This window comes from Thalassophryne amazonica, chromosome 5, assembly GCF_902500255.1.
Source record: "Thalassophryne amazonica chromosome 5, fThaAma1.1, whole genome shotgun sequence".
Classification (NCBI taxonomy): Eukaryota; Metazoa; Chordata; class Actinopteri; order Batrachoidiformes; family Batrachoididae; genus Thalassophryne; species Thalassophryne amazonica.
Window position 1 is genome coordinate 27,431,247 of NC_047107.1, and position 20,114 is coordinate 27,451,360.

A 20,114-nucleotide genomic window follows, 5' to 3' on the forward strand; every position below is an offset into this window, starting at 1 on the left:
ACTTTTAGCATTGCTAGCATGCAAAGCTAATTATGAGTAAAATAGCATATATTTTCATTTATTCTTTACACTCTTGATCTCAAAGATCAAAGACTCTGAGATATGAATATCAGCACAGAAATCAGTGAATGTCTGTAAAGGTTTAACACTTTCACATTTCTCATGATTCTATCCAGTGCCCCTCGGGTTTTATTGTATTTTAACTGATTCAGCTTTAGTTATCAATTTATAAGCACAAAGAAATTATTATTTCATTTCCTTTTGTCCTCCAAGGAGTTAGTTGTTGTTGCGGGCGTTTATTAGCCTGTTAGCATGTGTTAGCAGGTGGACTCGTTCTCACCTCCCCAGTGCTCCTTTACGGGCTCGTCGGACTCCTCCCTCCTGCACTGTGACACACACTTCCATCACGCACGTCTTTTCTCTTCACTCTCCGTCGTCCGTCTGGGTCAAACATCACCAAGCTGCACAATTTGACTAACGTTTCCAGATTTATTGTTGATGACGGTTTTTTTTTAATGCCATGGCAACGATTTTTTTTTTTTAATCAACGTTGACTTCCAAATAACTTCAGACGAGGATTTCCCCCTCCCCCCCACCACAAGAAATTATTAATTACAAAGCCAAGACAGACTTTAAAATAAAATACGTCATAAAACGATTTAGCTAAACACTAAATAGTAAATTTAATCAGGGAAGTGCTTCGTGAAAAGCACTGGTTTTGAGCAGGTTTTCACAAATTTAACATTGTGTATATTTATGAAAATTGTGTTAACCAACAAATTATTATTTTTTTTCTCTTTCAGTACTCTTCCATAAATTTCTTTCACGTGTGATCAGAGTTTAACAGACAGGTTATCCCCCCCTTTCTTCCCATAATACAGTTTTGCAGGTGTAAAAATATACTCTGTGGTTTCAGTGTCTGAGTTGCATAATTAACAGACTTTATTTTCAAATTTCTCCTTTAATATGAGGAAGTCATTGGAAGGATATTTATTATTAATTAGGCTGATGTTTTTTGTTTGTTGTTTTTCAATTGGGACATCATGCGCCTGCCCTCTCTCCAATCGTGCGCTTGTTTTCTGGATCGGCTCCTCCTGGTTTGAGTCACTGAGTCCTTAATGGGTCCGAGAAATAAATGTAACATTATTTAGTGTTGCTTTGTTTTCGTGACTGAACGTCTACATTGTAATTTTGTCCTTTTTTAAACTTTCTAACTTCATTTTAGACCTTTTGCAACCCCGCCGTGGCAACTTGAGAGTATTTCAGGGCGGCGATCCCACTTATAAACTGAAGGGGGCAGCACTATACACCGAGTTAATTGAAATCTGCAAGAAGCAGAAAAAAGAAGAAACCAAGGAAGAGGCATGATAAACAGATGTTCAGCGTTTTGTCTTTTTGAAGTAAATGCTAGATTATTTTAACATTATGGCGTCTGATCAACGGCACTGTTTATGCTGTACTCATTCACCGGTTTCTTCTAATGTCTGCCAAACGTTGGATGAAATGGACTTTGAGAGAGGTTTGTTCTTGTCTCTTGTTGATTATAACTTGAGCAGGCTAAAAACAGGATTCTAAAAACAGATAAAGAGTGATGCAAACATCGTAGAAATCTTATATTTTTGAAAGAGACGAGTAAATGGAAGATGACGCAGTCTTAAAACATTTGATTTAAGGATATTTCTGAGTTTCGTGCTGTTATTGAGTTTGAATATCTGGATTACATCTGCTCTCTTCCTCTTAAATTCTAGTGTTGGTAGTTCTACTACTGCAAGGCGATGAAGGTACGAGTATAGTGCAGCTGATAACTGAAAAAATCTTTCCACCTCACTTTTCAAGCGACAGCCAGGAGTCAGTTGAAGAATTACACAGGGACCGTCCAAATTAAAAGATGCTCCAATCATATTGAAAACTATACCACATTATTTGTCTGATAACAGGGATTCCAAAAAGGTATAGTTTGGACTATTTGTGACTGAAATGTTATAGGGTAAAAACAGCAAAAATCGTGACAAAGGTCAATTTCAGTTTGTAGAGGGGTCAAAAGTTAAAGTTACTCTAATTTTGGACAAAAAATAATGCAAATTATTGGTCGAGTTAATAGGGTTTTTAAAATTAATATTTTGCAGCACGGTGGCTTAGTGGTTAGCACTGTTGCCTCACAGCGAGAAGGTCATGGGTTCAATTACCGCTTGTGACCTTTCTGTGTGGAGTTTGCATGTTCTCCCCGTGTTTGCATGGGTTTCCTCCGGGTTAGGTAGATTGGAACATTTAAATTGTCCATAGGTGTGCGAGTGGATGTGAATGTGTTTGTCTGTTTGTGGCCCTGCGACAGACTGGCGTCCTGTCCTGGGTGTACCCCGCCTCGTGCTCTGTGACTGTTGGGATGGGCTCCAGCCCCCTGCGACCCTTGATTGGACTCTGCGGTTGAAGATGAGTGTGTGTGTGAGTTTGCATCATGTGTCATGTTAATTATCCTGTTACAGGGTAACATATGTTACATGTCATAGAATGGAATGGACGTCAATATTGTTTAACCTTTACATGCAACACAGTCAAAACTATTCCACTACTCCCATCCAGAGCTGATATACGTTGATACATAAACACATTCACACTCCCACTCATACTTAGGGTCAGTTTTCTATCACTAATTCACTTAACCTGCATGTTTTTCTAACTGGGAGGATTCACTCAGAGGGAACCCCTGCAAACACAGGGAGAACATGGCAACGCAACACAGAAAGGACCAAGTATCACTGCTTATCTCCCCAGCAAGAAGGTCCATGGTTCCAGGCCACCCATGCCCCAGTGTCCATGTACATCTGAAGATGAATAGAGAATGATTTTCATACAAGGAAACAGATAAAGTTTCCCATGTGCCTTCTGGCAGACTGTAGCTGAAATGTCATGGTTTTTATTTTATTTTTTATTTATTTAAGCACAGTATGCAGCAAAAAAAAAAAAAAAAAAAAAATCACATTTGCAAGTGTTCTCATTATCACATGAAAATCAGGAAGAACACATACACTTGAACTCCAAAAGAAGATGGCAGCTTAACACTTTAACATTTGACAACATTGTGCAGGCTCATCAGAAGATTTAATAAACAAATTTCATAAAATAAAAACAAATGGTTTCCAACATGTGTTGGAAACCATTCGTAAGATTCAGACGGCTTTCGGTGGCTTTTCAGTCGAGTGAGTATCCGAGAAATTGTTTAACAGCTGGGCATGTTCCAACTTGACCTGTGAGACTTCCAAGATGGAGGTGTTGTTTGTCCTGCGCTATGAGTGGCTGCGTCGCGACGCGCGAATCAGTCCGCACATCTTTCATTACAAATCTCCTTTAACAGTGGAATGTGCCGATAAAGTGCTGATCCTGACCTCTTCTGAAACTTCTCTGCTAGTCACACGACGTCCTGCATCAACAGAGCCTTAAATTTGGAAGTGATCTGTTCATTCCAGCCTGTCGATTCCGCCGCCGTGGGCCGTTTTTAATCCAGTTTTAATGGTCCTTAATCCATGTGATACTGATAGAATCTTCACCGAAAGCCACCTGAATCTTCCAAATGGTTTCCATCTGGCTGTCTGGCAGAGTTTCTAAAACATTTTCATGGAACAAAGCGGCAGTTGCTCCGCCATTCCTAAACAATAAAAATGTGACGAGGGGGGTGGACCAGTGCTCACTCAAAGCCTGCCCACAGGCGAATGACGCAACCAACAGGCGTGAAAAACCTCACGCATGCGCACGAAGGTTCAAGCTTGTCTGATGCAAGCGCACATGATTCAAATCCATATAGTTTTTGAACAAAATAAAAATGTCGGATAGTTTTCTCACAGACCTTGTATATGTGGATTACTGAGTATTTTTTCTCTCTTTAGGTTTATATGAAGTCAGATCTAAAAGGTGTTACACACTCTAGCCAGGATTTCCAACAACTATTCAATTTTTCTTGTTCAAGTCTCAATATAAAGGTTGGTTTTTCCATGATGAAAATATCACTGATCACATTTATCCAGTCCTCAAACAAAGGGGACTTTGTTGTCCGCTATCTCTGTGTAATAGTTTTTTGATAGCAATCAACAGAGTATTAAACATGTATTTTTTCTCAAAGCCTTTGATGGCCTTTGGTTTCATACCCAACTAGAGCAATGCACTCGTAGAGCGCAAACCTCTGCCAGCACTAGTTTCCAATTCCACAAATTTTTACCTTGGAAAAAATTTTCAAGGTCAAAGTGCTGTTAGAAGTGACTTTTCATGAGATGAATCAGATGTGATCAAATGTCAGGAGTATGTATTTAGTTAATGCACTTCAATCTAAGTTTTTTTGTGGTGTCATCAGGTTTTTTTTTTTCAGTTTCTGAATTATTTTTCAGATAATTTTCACAGACCATTGGTTATCTCTGTTATACACAATTTCTCATTGCTTTTTGGCACTTGGTTTCCGACTGATAACTGCAAGATAGACAGGCCTGGTATGATTTAAATTGCTGTTAAAATCAGTACTTAAAACATCACCGAAATATGAAATCGGTGCCATTAATTAATAATACTTGTACATGTTACATGTGCACCTTTATGTTTTAACATGTCAAAAAAGATTATATATATATATATATATATATATATATATATATATATATATATATTGAATCATGTGTGATTGCATCAGCCAAGCTTGAACCTTCGTGCGCATGCGTGAGTTTTTTCACACCTGTCGGTTGCGTCATTCGCCTGTGAGCACGCCTTGTGGGAGGAGTGGTCCAGCCCCCTCGTCGGACTTTCATTGTCAGGAAATTGGCTGATCGACTGCTGCTTTGCTTCATCAAAATTTTTTCAGAAAGTGTGAGAGAGCCAAGTGGAAACCATTTGGAAAATTCAGATGGCTTTCGGTGAAGATCTTATGGGGATCACACAGATTAAGGACAATTACAACTGGATTAAAGATGGCCCACAGTGGCGGATGGCACGCCGAGCACCGAGCGGCGATCGACAGGCTCAAACGACCAGATCATTTCCAAAGTGAACGCTTTCTACCACACTCTGCAAGGACATCCAATCTGAAGCCTTACAGCTCCCAGACCAGACGGAGATGCAGCTGGTCAGCAGGCTCTCAATGGTCCCTGGAGATGTCATGGCTTTTCAGGCAATTGGAAAAGACTATATTTCATATACTGTGTTGTAAGAACATTGGTAGGGCTACTGTGTTGGAAGGGCGTGAGGCGGCGTCCACCCTGCACAGGACGCCAGTCTGTCACAGGGTCACATGTAGACAGACAAACACATTCACACCCGCATGCACACCGATGGTCAATTTAAAGTTTCCAGTCCACTAAACCTGCAAGTATTTGGAGAAAGAGTCTGATGACTTTCTAAAACACATGGTGTGATCATTGTGAATGGAGGAAGGAACAAAGAGATTCTTGAACCTTATTTAATGTTACCAAAATATTGGATTTGAATTAACAATGAAATGCCGTTATTTAACAGGAATTCCACAAATGTGACAGTGACTATTGGGAGGTCAGAGAGCGTCACTGGTATGAAAGTTACTGTAAGAGGACAAAACCCATCACAAAAACACGCTGTCATGTTGCACTTGTGTTGATATTCTGAAAATATCACTTCAATTTTGTGCTTTCTAATGGGAAACTGCCTACAGACAAAGAAGTCTACAACTCATTCAGAGTTGTCATCTGTGTCAGTCACTTTTGTTTTTGAGTGATAGGAAATAAAATCCAGAAAATAAATGCATTACTGACAAAAATGATCCTACTCATTTTAAAGAGTTATTTATGGATTATTAATAATTCATCTGTAATTTAGCTCAAATACACAATGTGGTTAATCATATTTGTTGTTCCATATTGAAGGTATTTGGTCTGCAGCAAAGGATGGGGACTTGGATCGGGTTATGTTGTTGGTGCACAAAGGTACTGATCCGAACCTGAGAGACTCGGCTGGATTCACAGCTCTGGTGAGTTTACTGGGATCGTATTTGACTGGTCTGTTCTGATGTGCGCCGTCGTCATGAAACTTGTCACGAATCTTTGTGCCTTTTACATCAGCACTATGCAAGTCGCGGCGGCCATGCTGCTGTGTGCAAGTTTCTTCTTGAGAATGGCGCTTGTGCATCTCCTCGGACGCCAGGTGGCGCCACACCACTTCATCGATCATCTTACTGTGGCCACCTGGAGGTGGTTGGGCTTCTGCTGGATCACAGAGCAGATCCGCTGCTCTGTGATGATGGTGGTGCATCCCCTTTACATAAGGTAGGTCCGCTGGAACTGCAGCGTCACAGTAAACCTGCTAGTGTGACGACCATTCCGTAGATGAAGTCAGTTGAATTTATTGGTGTCCTTGTGTGTGTTACTTTGAGCAGGCTGCAGAACAGGGTCATGAAAATGTCTGTCAGCTTCTTGTGGATCGCTGCCCAGCCCTCCGCTGCCAAAAGAACAAGAAGCTCCTGCTGCCGTACCAACTGGCACCACAGGGGGCGCTGCAGGAGCTCTTAAAGCCACCTTCCTGACTGCACGCTACATCTCAAGGATCACAAAAAAACCCAGACAAATGATGTCAAAAAAAAAATTCACTGTATCAACAGGTGAGAATGAGAGAAGCCACAGTTCCAAACATCAGCAGTATAACTGTTTTTTTTATTTTTGTCTTTGTTTGTTTTGACCACAGATGAACGTCACTGTTGGATCTATTTTAAAATCACTTTTTCATGCACATTGGAGCTGAGGTTTTCAGTCAGTGGACGATCAGTTCTTCCGGCTTTTCGAACATGATAATTTGCAGCTTTTTTCTGTTTTACATTCCAGTCCATAAGTAGTTGGATAATGAGATGATTTTTGTAATTTTGCGTGTGCACCATCACAGTGGAGCTGAAGTATAGATTCTCTTTAATTCGGGGAATTATCACATTGACCATTTAGGAATTAGAGCCATTTCTGTACAATCTCTATTTTCACAAACCATAAGTAACTGGACAAACTAAATCTGATGATTTCTTTCAATGACACAGATGATTTTCTTCAGACAAGTCAGGGGATGGATACATGAATATTTCTACCTCGATATATAAATAATTAAGAAATACACACAGTATTGTACTGTGCTGCAAATCTGTCTGCAGTTGGACGTTCTCAAAAACTGAAGACGAGAGGAGAAGGCGAAGTTTTTGGACAGCAGGGGGAGCTATTGTTTCAAAATAATTCTGTATTTATTTATTTATTGTCCCTGTTCCTGGGTCTTCCAGTAGGTCATTCTTCCAGCATAGTGATGGAGGAGAAGAAGGAACTGTGAAAAGTATCAGTGTATCTGTTACAGTTACAGTTGACAGTACCTCATCACAGTGAGGTCACTGGACTTTTTCCTCTGGACAGGAGCGTTGATGTTTTTTTGGGGGTGGCGGGGCATCAACCAAAAGATAGAAATGTTTTTTAAATGTTTTGATGCAAATGTTTTACCCACCACAACCAATTCACTGGGGGCTGTTTGGCGGCAGATTTAAAATTTTAAACACTTCAATTTATATGAAGCAATAAACGTATTAAAGAAAGCCATTTGTGAAGATTGTTTTTTGTATTGTCTCATGTAGGACAAAACCCTCCACAACAGCAAGCAGACAGTGAGTTATGGACATTATGAGAGTCATCATGATCGACTCAGCAGCAGCCCCCCTCAAAGTGGCCATGCCCATAATTATGCATAACTTTATGGCTTAAAATGTCTTACACTACAAAGGTAAGAAATAGAGTGCCTTTATTAGAGAGAGTGGCGACATGAGTCGAAAAAAATCGCTCACGTGACTCATGGTGCCATCTTGGGGCAAAAATAGCGTTGGCTGTTAATGTGTCTGCATGTAAATCCAGCTATTTTATTTATTCATTCGCTGAAAATGCCGGGTTGCTGTGCATTTGGATGCACAAAGAGACACAGCAAGGGCTTCAAGATGTACAGATTCCCTTCAGATCCGAACAGAAGAAACATTTTGTGAAAATGAAGTCACCAGTGTGGGATGGAAGTCGACATAATCATCAAAGCTTTGAGAGGTAAATTTATTGTTCAGTCCCATGTACAGTAAAACTCACCTAAACTGTCGTATGTACCAGATATTCGAAAAAGTCCCAAAGTTTTTGTATTGTTTTCCATGTAATAAACACCGTATATAAAGGATTTTGTACAGCGGATTTTTCCCTTACATCGGATAAAATGTCCCATCTGATCACAATGTGTTTCCATTAAAAACTCCGAGCAGTCTGGATGTGCAGAAGTACAAATTAAAATTCAGCTCTGACACTCGCCGATTCGTGGAAAGTGGGACTGGAGTCATTTCTGTGATTAAAAGTCCGACCGTTTAGTTTTATCAAACTAAATGTTTGACGTGCAGCTGTTAAATCAGACACAAAAGGCTGTGATTTGACACTTTTCTGCTTTTAATCTCCGTCTGCCATCATATAGCGTGCATGCTGATAAATGGATAAGAAAAGTTTGCATCACATTTACAGCACGAAGTCTGTAAAAGAGGAAATTGTACAGCTTACCTTTGATTTGGAGGTGATGATTGTAGAAAGAAAAGCTTGTTGAGGGTCAGATTAGTCCATAATAAAGCATAATCCACAGACGGAGAACTTTAAAACTGTCACGCAAGTCATTGCATGACATGGAGTTACAGAGCAGCAGCTGCATAAATCAGGCTTTAAATTAATTAAATCATCATAAATTGTAAATTTATGTAAATTTGATAGCTTAACTATTTTTATATTTATTTTGGTAATACCTGTACCTGGATGTGCTGCTGTATGTAGTTAAAAGATTTTAAAAAATGCTGAAAACATAAAAGGTCCATTCAGTAGTTCAGCGCAGTTAGAGCCAAAATGGCACCATTTTCTGAGTTGAAGCCAATCGCCAATCAAGGCACTCTACAACCCCAATTCCAATGAAGTTGGGATCTTGTGTAAAATGTAAGTAGAAACAGAATACAATGATTTGCAAATCATCTTCAACCTATATTCAATATAATACACCACAAAGAAAAGATGTTTAATGTTCAAACTGATGAACTTTATGGTTTTTGTGCAAATATTTGCTCATATTGAAATGGATGCCTGCAACAAGTTTCAAAAAAGCTGGGACAGTGGTATGTTTACCACTGTTACATCACCTTTCCTCCTAACAACACTCGATAAGCGTTTGGGAACTGAGGACATTAATTGCTGAAGCTTTGTAGGTGGAATTCTTCAGTCCGGGGTCTCCGTTGTCGTATTTTACGCTTCATTATGCGCCACACATTTTCAAGGGGCGACAGGTCTGGAATGCAGGCAGGCCAGTCTAGTACCGCTCTCTTTTACTACGAAGCCACGCTGTTGTACAACGTGCAGAATGTGGCTTGGCATTGTCTTGCTGAAATAAGCAGGGATGTCCCTGTAAAAGATGTTGCTTCGATGCAGCATGTGTTGCTCCAAAACCTGGATGTACCTTTCAGCATTGATGGTGCCATCACGGATGTGTAAGTTGCCCATGCCATGGGCACTAACACACCCTCATACCATGACAGATGTTGGCTTTTGAACTTTGCGCTGGTAACAATCTGGATGGTGTTTTGCTTCTTTTGTCCGGAGGACACGACGTCCATGTTTTCCAAAAACAACTTGAAATGTGGACTCATCAGACCACAGCACACTTCTTCAGCACACACAGAAGGCGGCGGCGTTTCTGGATGTTGTTGATGTATGGCTTTCACTTTGCATGGTTTTAACTTGCACTTGTAGATGTAGCGATGAACTGTGTTAACTGACAATGGTTTTCTGAAGTGTTCCTGAGCCCACGCAGTAAGATCCTTTACACAATGATGTCGGATTTTAATGCAGTGTCGCCTGAGGGATCGAAGGTCACGGGCATTCAATGCTGATTTTGGCCTTGCCGCTTACGTGATTCTGTGAATCTTCTGATTGTATTATGAACGTTGAGAAACATTGTTCTTAAACTGCTGGACTATTTTTTCACACAGTTGTTCACAAAGTGGTGATCCTCGCCCCATCTTTGCTAGTGAACGGCTGAGCCTTTTGGGGATGCTCCTTAGACCCAATCATGACACTCAACTGTTTCCAATCAACCTGTTCATCTGCAGAATGTTCCAAACAGGTGTCTTTGAGCATTCATCAACTTTCCCAGTCTTTTGTTGCCCCTGTCCTAGCTTTTTTGAAATGTGTTGCAGGTATCCATTTCAAAATGAGCAAATATTTGCACAAAAACAATAAAGTTTATCAGTTTGAACATTAAATATCTGGTCTTTGTGGTGTATTCAATTGAATATAGGGAAGAGGATTTGCAAATCATTGTATTCTGTTTTTTACAATTCATACAACGTCCCAACTTCATTGGTATTGGGGTTGTCGTAGGAACCCCCCCCCCCCACATACAGTTGTCATGGGGGAAACCAGCTATAAAGATCTTTTTTTGTATCAGTCTGAAAACATGTATGTTTCTGTCCTAAAGTTGGACATTTGAACATGAACTTGAATGGGAACCTGCTCACTTTCGGAACCAAGCCTTAAGAGGCCAGTCAAGGAAATGAAACTTTCTTTTCTTCCAGGAGGACTTCATCTGATGGGTGTAGGAAAACCAGGAACAAAACTTGTATCATTCATTTACAATTTATTGTCATAAGTGTAACCGTAACATTTACGTAGAATTTACATCCACCTATAGCCCAGCCCCTCTCAATAGTTCTGCCACCCCCACTGTAACCCTAAACCCGAACCCTGTTTTGAAACAAACTCTCTTCATGGGAGATTAAAATCAGTTTTAATCAGAAACTTTGCATGATACAAGTTTTGTTCCTGGGGTTTTTTTCCCCACTGGGCTTTTTTTCCATACCCGTCATCTGAGCCCATTAAAGCTTAGTGCTTGTTCTAAAAGAGGTGCTGATACAAGTGAAGAGGAGAATAATTAGGCTGAAAAAAAACAAAGAAACAAAAGGTACCAGACAGATATCAGAAACACCAGGAGAGGCAAAATCAACAATTTGGCACATTCCAAGTAGGCTGAGTTAGGGCACCTGGAGTTGTTTAGTACCTTGAAGATGTTTTGATCTTCATTCAGGACCTGACTCAACCTATTTGGATACCATGACCTGGATGACTGAGAATTTCCACAGACTGCTTACAATATTGTAGTTGTTCATTAAACTAAAGCATTTGCAACTTAGGGCAACAATTCAACAATCAAATCCAATGGAATAATGAGTGAAGTATTCAGGTTATTTGTGAAACTGTCCACTGAGGGATCATGTCCAGATACTCTAGTATCTCAGGTACTTTCACACCAAATTCAGTTACGGTAGAAGACCTAAAGTGATGCACAGAGGATGTACAGGCTGATCGGGGAGGATAATGACACCAGAACTGATTAAACTTTTCTGAGTGAACAGCAAAACGTCCTCAAGGAGCTGAACCATTCCAGATGAGTTGACTCAACCTCCTTGAATACCAGGACCAAGATGACTGATAGTCTGCACACACAATTTGGTATATTCTTTAAAAGAAGAAATGCCAAAACACCTGAAAGACCATCAAAAACTACATTTGATGACGACAAAAATTCTTTCCTTGAATAAAAGAGCTTCACAGCAGTTAGCTACGTCAAGAACACTGCAGGAGGTGAAGGTGTGTGATTGTCAAAGTCAACAACCAAGAGATTCCTTCATGAATGTAAATACAGAGCCTTTAGGACAATGTGCAAATGACTGGTAACAACAGGAAGGCCAGATTAGATTTTATCAGAAAACTTAAAGAAAACCTGCCCAGGTTTGCAACAAGATTTGTTGGCCACATAAAACCAAGATAAACTTGTACCAGGATGATGAGAAGAGACACAGAGAAGGAAGGAAAGGCTAATAATACAAAGTATACCACATCATCAGCCAAACATGATGGAGGCAGTGATGGCTGGCCAAGGAACTGGGTCACTGGTGGTTACTGATGATGTAACCTTTTATGGAACATCATGAATTATTTTAGAATGATTCTACTTGAATAAAATCCTTTGTGGTCAGTTAATGACCTAAAGTCTGAAACCCACTGACATCACCCAAATAATCCCATCAAATTGGACAAAAGCAACACCAGCGGGCACAAACAGCCCAGTCAAACAAAGTGTATGAAAAGACTGTGACGTAGAATTTACTAACACTGAGGGCTACAAATACCTAGAACGCGCTCTCCCAGGAGGAAAAGTATCTGCACCAAGTCTGAATGCCTTCAAATCAAGATTGGCCAACTACTGGGCCAAATCCAATCCAACCCAGTCTCATGGCAGTTCGTGGGACTGGGTTACGAAAAGTACATTAATCTATGGGTTCATGACAGGGGCACGAAAATGGGACGTTTGTCGTAGCAGGGGCACAAATTCATTTCATACTGCACATTAAAATCACCAGTGTAAAACTAACTGGTGATTTTACTGTGTGGGGGCCACAAAATGTGGGGTGAAAGGGGAGGAGTCTGGGGGGAGTCATGGTTAATGTTTGGGGAGGGTACACACTTACGCTATGGTTAGAGTTAGGAGAAGGGGAAGATTATAAAGAGAAAAGTAAAAATAAAAACAAACTGTCACAAAAAGCGGGCGCTTTTTGTGGTGGGGGCACGAAAACATGAAACCGGGCTGTCCAATCCCTGCACCAAATCTTCCAACAGGCTTCTGAAAGCCTAAACATATGTAGAAGAAGAGGATATGTAGTAGATATGTATGTTAATGATGAGTTTCCTTCTTTGAGGTGCTTTTCCAGACCTTCACTGTGTCTCCTTCAGGCGCTGCTTGTCTGGGTCTTTCTGTCTTTTTATCTTCAGTCAGTGAAAATCTGCTCTGCTGGCTTGTGTTCATGTGACTGACTTGGCGAATATTCCATTTCTTTACTTTGAGAAGCTGATGATTTGCATTGTCAGTATGTTTTGGGTCATTTTACAGGAAACTGTTTTGTTAGGACGTTGAAAAAAGTCATTTTTTTGTCTTGCAGTTGTCATTGGGATGAATTGTTCTCTCAGATTATCAAAGGCAGGACAAACATCTTCTTTCAAAGCGGTTCTATGCAAGAAGACAAAAGATGGAGCCTGGGGCTGAATGAAGGATGTTGATATTCATTATATCCTGAAACAGATGGAAATACTTCAGCTATTGTCTCACATGCTCACTGTATTCATTCGAAACACTCCGAATCAGGAACACATGCACATACGACACACGGCTACCTCTTCCTCTCATCTCTCCCCAGATGTTCTGAGCCTTGCTGTACTTCTGCACTTGGCATCGGTACGAAGCGCCGGCAGAACTGTCTCGCTGCAGTCTGACAGACTTTCATTTGGTCCGCCAGTGGGTGGTGTTTCCACACTACCTCCAAAACCACAACATCCAGTGCTGTGACTGGAGGACTGCCAGGCCACATCTGGAGCTCATTGCAGCTGACGCCACACAGCACAAGGAGATGGCGTGTTTGTCGGAGGGTAGAGGGGGCGGGATGGGGGCATTTGAGCTCAGATAAGTAAGCCAAGAGAGCTGTTTACACTCTGTGACACGCACCTCCTTCAGCTGAAGCTCTCTTCCTAAAATCGCTAGACTTGAACGCCACATGTTGGTCACTGTTTGGATTTGTTCCCTTTTTTTATTTAACGGATCACTGAGGACACACACACCCCTTTTTGATCACTTAAAAAAACAAAGCACATTATGGCACCCGCCGATTGTTCCTCTGCCAGCTTCTTTGTGACATCATTTAAGATGATGTCTTTCATTATAGCAGTAAGAAAGCTAATGGGAACCCTCTGTGTCACTCAGTAAAACTGGAGGAATCTTAAAAGGCCTCCTCCTCTTTTTGATAATTTTTCATGAGCTGCTTTGAATTTGAAAACTAATTGCCCTTTCAAATGGAACATAATGAAAAACTGGCTTGTGGTTGGAGAAAAAGCAGCTTTTGTCTGGAAGAAAAGGCCGCGTTTCACCTTTATATATGAACGTTTCATACTATAGCGACCAACTCGCTGCGTTGTCAAATGTTGCCGTGACTAATATGCAGAGGATGTGTGGCTTTAAAGATTTAAAGTAATACGAGGACTTTGGGAGGACTCCACGAGATGAGGAATTTGGATTAAAGCTCTGTTTAGTGAGATTTATTTGGAAAGCAATGAAACTTCCTAGCCCTGGAAGCCACTTCCACCATAATGAGCCCGAGTTAAAGCGGGACTGGATGTTATTTTGCTCGGAAAGAGAAGGTGGTCTGTTTGCTGTTCCAGTGTGGAGGATTTGAAGTCGGTGCCTGCAAATCTATTTTAAACGGCACTTTTCCTGCCGCTGTTGCAAGAGGTTTAAAAGCAGAACGGATGCGGGGAGCGTCTCGTCTCCAGAGTTAATAAATGCGTTAAAATGGCAAAACAAAGCAGCGTTATTGTTCTGGAGCTTCATTTTGATGAACCCTGAAAGTTTGTTTTGTTGAATGAAGCAGTCTGTCCTTATCCTTGAGCCCATCTGTTCAAATTTAAAGTCATTCACAGCCTCCCAGCAGACCTGACTGAGGTGAAGTAATCAGGTAAATGGCTGGCAGATGGGCACACATTAAGGAGTGGAGTTCCAGATACTGGCATGAAGGACTGCCTCATGTTGTCTCATCTGCATCAGGGACAGTAGGAGTGGGGGGGCGAGGCTTGTAGGTAATCACATCTACGGGAGCTGCTCTTCAGAGGAGCAGCTTCATCCAATTTAGGTTGACTCCAGCTTCAAAGTGACACGTCGTTTGAGGTCTGAGGTGATGTTGTACATCTCACATGTCAGCTTTCCGGGGTGGCGGCCGATGAGAGGCACAGCATCGCCGCTTTCAGCCAATCAGCACGCTCAGGAAGATCCTGTCAGGCGGTCAGTCAGGAGCCAAGAACACGTTGGACAGTGAGATTGATGCTACACTGACTGAGAACAGATGATTCCTCTGGTCCCCTCAGTTCTGGACTACAAGTCATACATCTGACAGCACGACTCAAGAGTTCCACTAATAAAATCATTTCCAGTAAGCTGTGCTCGGTAAACATGACATGACTGTTCTGTGAGCTGGATTTGCGTGGAAAAGCTGATTGTTTTTTTGTTTTGTTTTGTTTTTTTTCTTTGATGGTTTTCAAGCCACGCTGGCTGCTTATAATTTCTTTTTATTGATTATGGAGATGTAATCTTCCCAAAAGCACGGCCAGACAGGCAAGACATAAGATGTGCTGTATGAGACACAATCATTCATTCATCTTTTGGAATCACCGACTGAGTCAGAGCACATAGTTCTCATGAGTCACTTTATTTTATACCAGAATTCATCTTCATTTATGCTCAGATTCCCAATTAAAGAAATAACATCAGGTGTTGTTAATTTATTATATAACAGCTGGTGTTAGAATCAGTACCGTTGGTCACATCCATATGTATTAAACATTAATAAGACTATTCGAGGGCTTTAACAAAAATATCACATTAACCATTTAGGAACTACAGACATTTTTATACACAGTTCTTTTTGAGAGCCCATAAGTAATAGGACCACAGAAATACAAAGATGATTTTTTTTAATCCAGATCAACACTGTTACAGCTGGGTTTTTGTTTGTTTTATAAAGACACATTAAGGGATGGATACATCAACATTTCCAAGTCACTGAATGCCTTGGACTTCATTTCCATCCATCATTAAGAAATACCAACAGTATGGTACTGTATGGTAACTCTGTCTGGAGTCTGCATTTCTCAAAAACTGAGCAAGCGAGCGAGGAGACTGGTGAGGGAAGCCAGCAAGACTGACACCTACACAACTTTGAAGGAGTTACAAGCTTCTGTGGTTGTGGTTGGAGAAATTGTGCTAAGTGTGACTCTGGTCTGTTGTGTGAGCCACCACAGCTTCATGGAGGACTGGAACAGTTTGCCAGAGAGCACACGGGAGTCTCAAGCTTAGATCTGATCTGATTTGCTCCACCCCACCATGAAGCTGTGACTGGTGGTGCAACAGACAAAAGTTCCACTGTGCACAGAACTCTGCCTTCTCCACACAGTTTTACCACACTGTTTGTAATTCTTCATAACTGACAAACAAAGCACAATACATATTCAGTGACTTGAAAAAGTTCACATATATTCCCCTGACGTATCTAAAGAAAATTGGCTGTAATGATGGTGTGTATTAATAATAACAAGACCAAACAAATTTCTGATGTCTGCCAATCCAGATCACCTCCATAATTTAGTGGAGTCTTCCATGCCCTAATATGTATCTGTGGTGCAAATTTTGTGAGAATCCATGAAGTAGTTTTGACATAACCCTTAAAGAGAAACTTGATCCAGAATCCAGATCGAGATCACTTCCAAAATTGAATGAAGTCTTCCATGGCCTAATGTGTATCTGTGGTGCAAATTTGGTGAGGATCCATGAAGTAGTTTTGATGTAATCCTTCAAAGCCTGTATAAAGTAAAACTTGATCCAAAATCCAGATCCAGATCACCTCCAAAATTTAATGAAGTCTTCCATGGCCATCTATCTATCTATTGTGGTGTTCTTGTGAGAATCCATGAAGTAGTTTTGACAGACACTTTAAATGTACAATTTTCTGACTGTTAAATTAACACACAGTATCTTTAAACTGAGCCTCAGAGAGTTGATCAGACACTTTAACACAGTCAGAGAGTGTAAACATAAACTAACACACAGTATCTTTAATCTGAGCATCAGTCAGACACTTTAACACAGTCAGAGAGTGTAAACATAAACTAATACACAGTATCTTTAATCTGAGCATCAGGAAGCTGTGATCAGACACTTTAACACAGTCAGAGAGTGTAAACATAAACTAACACACAGTATCTTTAATCTGAGCATCAGTCAGACACTTTAACACAGTCAGAGAGTGTAAACATAAACTAATACACAGTATCTTTAATCTGAGCATCAGGAAGCTGTGATCAGACACTTTAACACAGTCAGAGAGTGTAAACATAAACTAACACACAGTATCTTTAATCTGAGCATCAGTCAGACACTTTAACACAGTCAGAGAGTGTAAACATAAACTAATACACAGTATCTTTAATCTGAGCATCAGGAAGCTGTGATCAGACACTTTAACACAGTCAGACAGAGTGTAAATGTAAACTGTATTTTTTTCATTAAATGTTTGTCATTGGCGTCAGATGGATTTACTTTGCAGAACATGTATTATTCATTTTTTTTTTTTTTGAGTAGTGGTGTGACATGTAATTAGTGCTGTTGGCTTCTTAAACACCCAGTCATTAAACACAAATGTTTTGGCTTTTGAGGTTCCTACTTTGGAAGAAACATGTAAGGCCCCCTTCATACATATTGCGAATTTGGTTGATTTGTGCATAAAGTGTGCATGAAGCAGGAATCGTGTGCAAAACGTGTAAAATCATAGCTACCTCATACACCTGTTGATACAACTATTTGCGCACACCAGCGGCTGAAAGACAGAGTGTGCGCTGTGCAAGCCCATCGATCCATCTTGCAGCAGGTGTCGGGCAAATTCCAGGTGACACACACGAACATCTAACATCGCTCGCATGGCACTGAGAAAATGTGTGGCCATTCGCACTATTAGCACGACAACAGTCAGCAGTCAATCACTGTCAAGCTGACATTGAAATTTGTCTAAGTGCTCCACGACTGTGAAGTTGCACATATGGCATGCCAGAGTGTCAGCTACCCCCACAACACATGTGCGTGTTTCGCATGCTTGTTGATTTTAGCCATTTCATGCTCCTGTTATAAGATAGTGATTGTAGCACAGTGGTAAAGTTTCTGTCTGGTAATCAGAGTGTGCGGTTTAAAATCCTGTGAGTGGTATTTTTTTTTAAACCAGGTTATTTAACTGCGGGTTTCTGTATTGCATCCCCTTTTATGTATTATTTATATCAACTCAGTGATATTCACTAATTATACAGCTGGTTTTTATTTTATTTTCCTCTACATCAGCGGCGCAATGTGGTGCACCTCATCCCATGGAACACAGTGCGAGGAGCTGCAGCTGCTCGCACTGTGTTCCTGCTCGAAAGTCACCATCACTTGCATGAACCGTTGCACCGGCATCGAGGTTTCGTGGCGCCCTCATACGAGCGCTACCACCAGTGGCGGCTGGCCCATAGGGGGCGCTCGGGTGCTGCCCTCCTATATGTGGAGAGGAAAAGTCATAATATATATTTAAAAAGTATTATCAATGTCAGTTTTACTTAATAGTATGTGCCTACATGTAATATGAATGATTAAAACAACACTTCCTCCAACTGACTCTCATTCAACAGTGCATTTCCACCGACAGAAGCAGAGAACGTATCATTCCTCGTCTTGGGCGATCATTCAAAGCGCCCTTGAAGTGCAACGAAATAACCAATTGTATGTAGTTGCTAGGGAAAATTAATAAATATTTGGCAAATCAACATTGCCAAAATTAATGGCTTTGGGGCGCCGGAATTTTAGCCCTTGCTACAAAAATGCGGGAACGTTAGATTACAGTCAGTGATAAACGTGACTCTGCAGCTGCTGCTGTCAGTCAGGAAGAGATGATGGTGACGACGACGTTTGGCTTATATTTATTTATTTTTATTTTGGCTCAGTGTGTTTTGCTGGAGTAAGTTGAAGAACTCTTCGGAGGTTTAAAACGGGACAAAACTAATCAAATCAATGACACCAAAGTTTGGCGGGGATCCTTTTGGAGGCGCATGGAGGTGCGCACATCAGATCTTTCTCGTGGTTTAATGACAATTGCACATCCCGGTTGGAGGAGAAACGTTTGTCTGACTCGTTATAAACCGTGTCAGGCTTCATTCACACTGTCAGAGCGCGCACACGTCACGGAGGCTGCTGATCTGCGCGAGTGGAAAGGAGCGAATCCACCTCTGCCAGCTGCTGACTGACTCCTCTGGATCCACTTCAGCTCGGATTTATTCCCGAATGTTGCTCCTGGTGTGGAAACGAGGATGAAAATTTAAGATAAAACGAATGAGTGATGTTTTTTGTTTGTTTGTTTGTTTGCTTTAGGGGATCAAAACTCTGATCTTTTTTGGGACAGCAGACCGGCTATAATGGTGATAGGGGAGGCCGGGGCTGTTTGTAACAGTGTTCAAAGCTGCAGCCATGCTGGTATTTTGATTTCACTACACGTTATGAGGATCAGTTCACAGAAGTGAAATATTCTTTGGAGTATTCCACACTCTAAAACAAATTATTTGCTCAGTTTAAAAACAAAACAAAACCCTAAAATAGCAATTTGTATGTTTTTTAAAGAAATTATAACTCAGCCACTGAGTTCACACAAGACACTTATAGTAAGACAAACCCAGGTTTAGCAACGCATTTAATTAAGTGGTTTTGTATACTTAATTTGCTTTGTCCTCTACACTGTTAATTAATTTTAACCAATTTAATTTAAAGGTTTTGGTGTTATTAGTTAGTCAAGTTATTTAAGTTTTTCAAGCTTCTTTAGTTTGCCTCCATTCCACTCAGTAATGTTCATGCAAAATATTACCTTAATTTTCTCTCTCTCTCACATACACACACACACACACACACACACACACACACACACACACACACACACACACACACACACACACACACTCTCTCTCTCACACTGTCTCTTGCTCTCACACTCTCACTGTCACACACACACACTCTCTCTCTCTCTCACACTGTCTCTCTCACACTCTCACTGTCAGACACACACACTCTCTCTCTCTCTCTCTCTCTCTCTCTCACTGTCTCTCGCTCTCACACTCTCACTGTCACACACACACACACACACTCTCTCTCTCTCACACTGTCTCTCGCTCTCACACTCTCACTGTCACACACACACACACACACTCTCTCTCTCACACACACACACACACACACACTCTCAGACTGTCTCTCTCTCTCACACTCTCACTGTCACATTCTCTCTCTCTCTCTCTCTCTCTCTCTCTCTCTCTCTCTCTCTCTCTCTCTCTCTCTCTCTCTCTCACACTGTCTCTCTCACACTCTCACTGTCACACACACTCTCTCTCTCACACACACACTGTCTCTCTCACACTCTCACTGTCACA

The 20,114-nt window shown here is 41.0% G+C and overlaps 1 protein-coding gene across 1 annotated transcript; it reads left to right on the forward strand.

The window, feature by feature from the left end:
• The first annotated feature begins 1,333 nt into the window (after positions 1-1,333).
• On the forward strand, positions 1,334-6,561 carry ankrd39 (ankyrin repeat domain 39). Its single transcript, XM_034169851.1, has 4 exons — positions 1,334-1,519; positions 5,874-5,977; positions 6,069-6,272; positions 6,383-6,561. Exons 1-4 carry the CDS (start codon positions 1,405-1,407, stop codon positions 6,527-6,529), a joined length of 570 nt encoding a protein of 189 aa, XP_034025742.1. The 5' UTR covers positions 1,334-1,404; the 3' UTR covers positions 6,530-6,561.
• The last annotated feature ends 13,553 nt before the right edge of the window (positions 6,562-20,114 follow it).

Excerpts from the sequence above, each read along its gene's own strand:
- ankrd39 (XM_034169851.1), top strand. The coding sequence starts at position 1,405 with ATGCTAGATTATTTTAACATTATGGCGTCTGATCAACGGCACTGTTTA. Across the intron at positions 1,520-5,873 it reads TGAAATGGACTTTGAGAGAG|GTATTTGGTCTGCAGCAAAG; the intron begins GTTTGTTCTTGT and ends TCCATATTGAAG. Across the intron at positions 5,978-6,068 it reads CGGCTGGATTCACAGCTCTG|CACTATGCAAGTCGCGGCGG; the intron begins GTGAGTTTACTG and ends CTTTTACATCAG.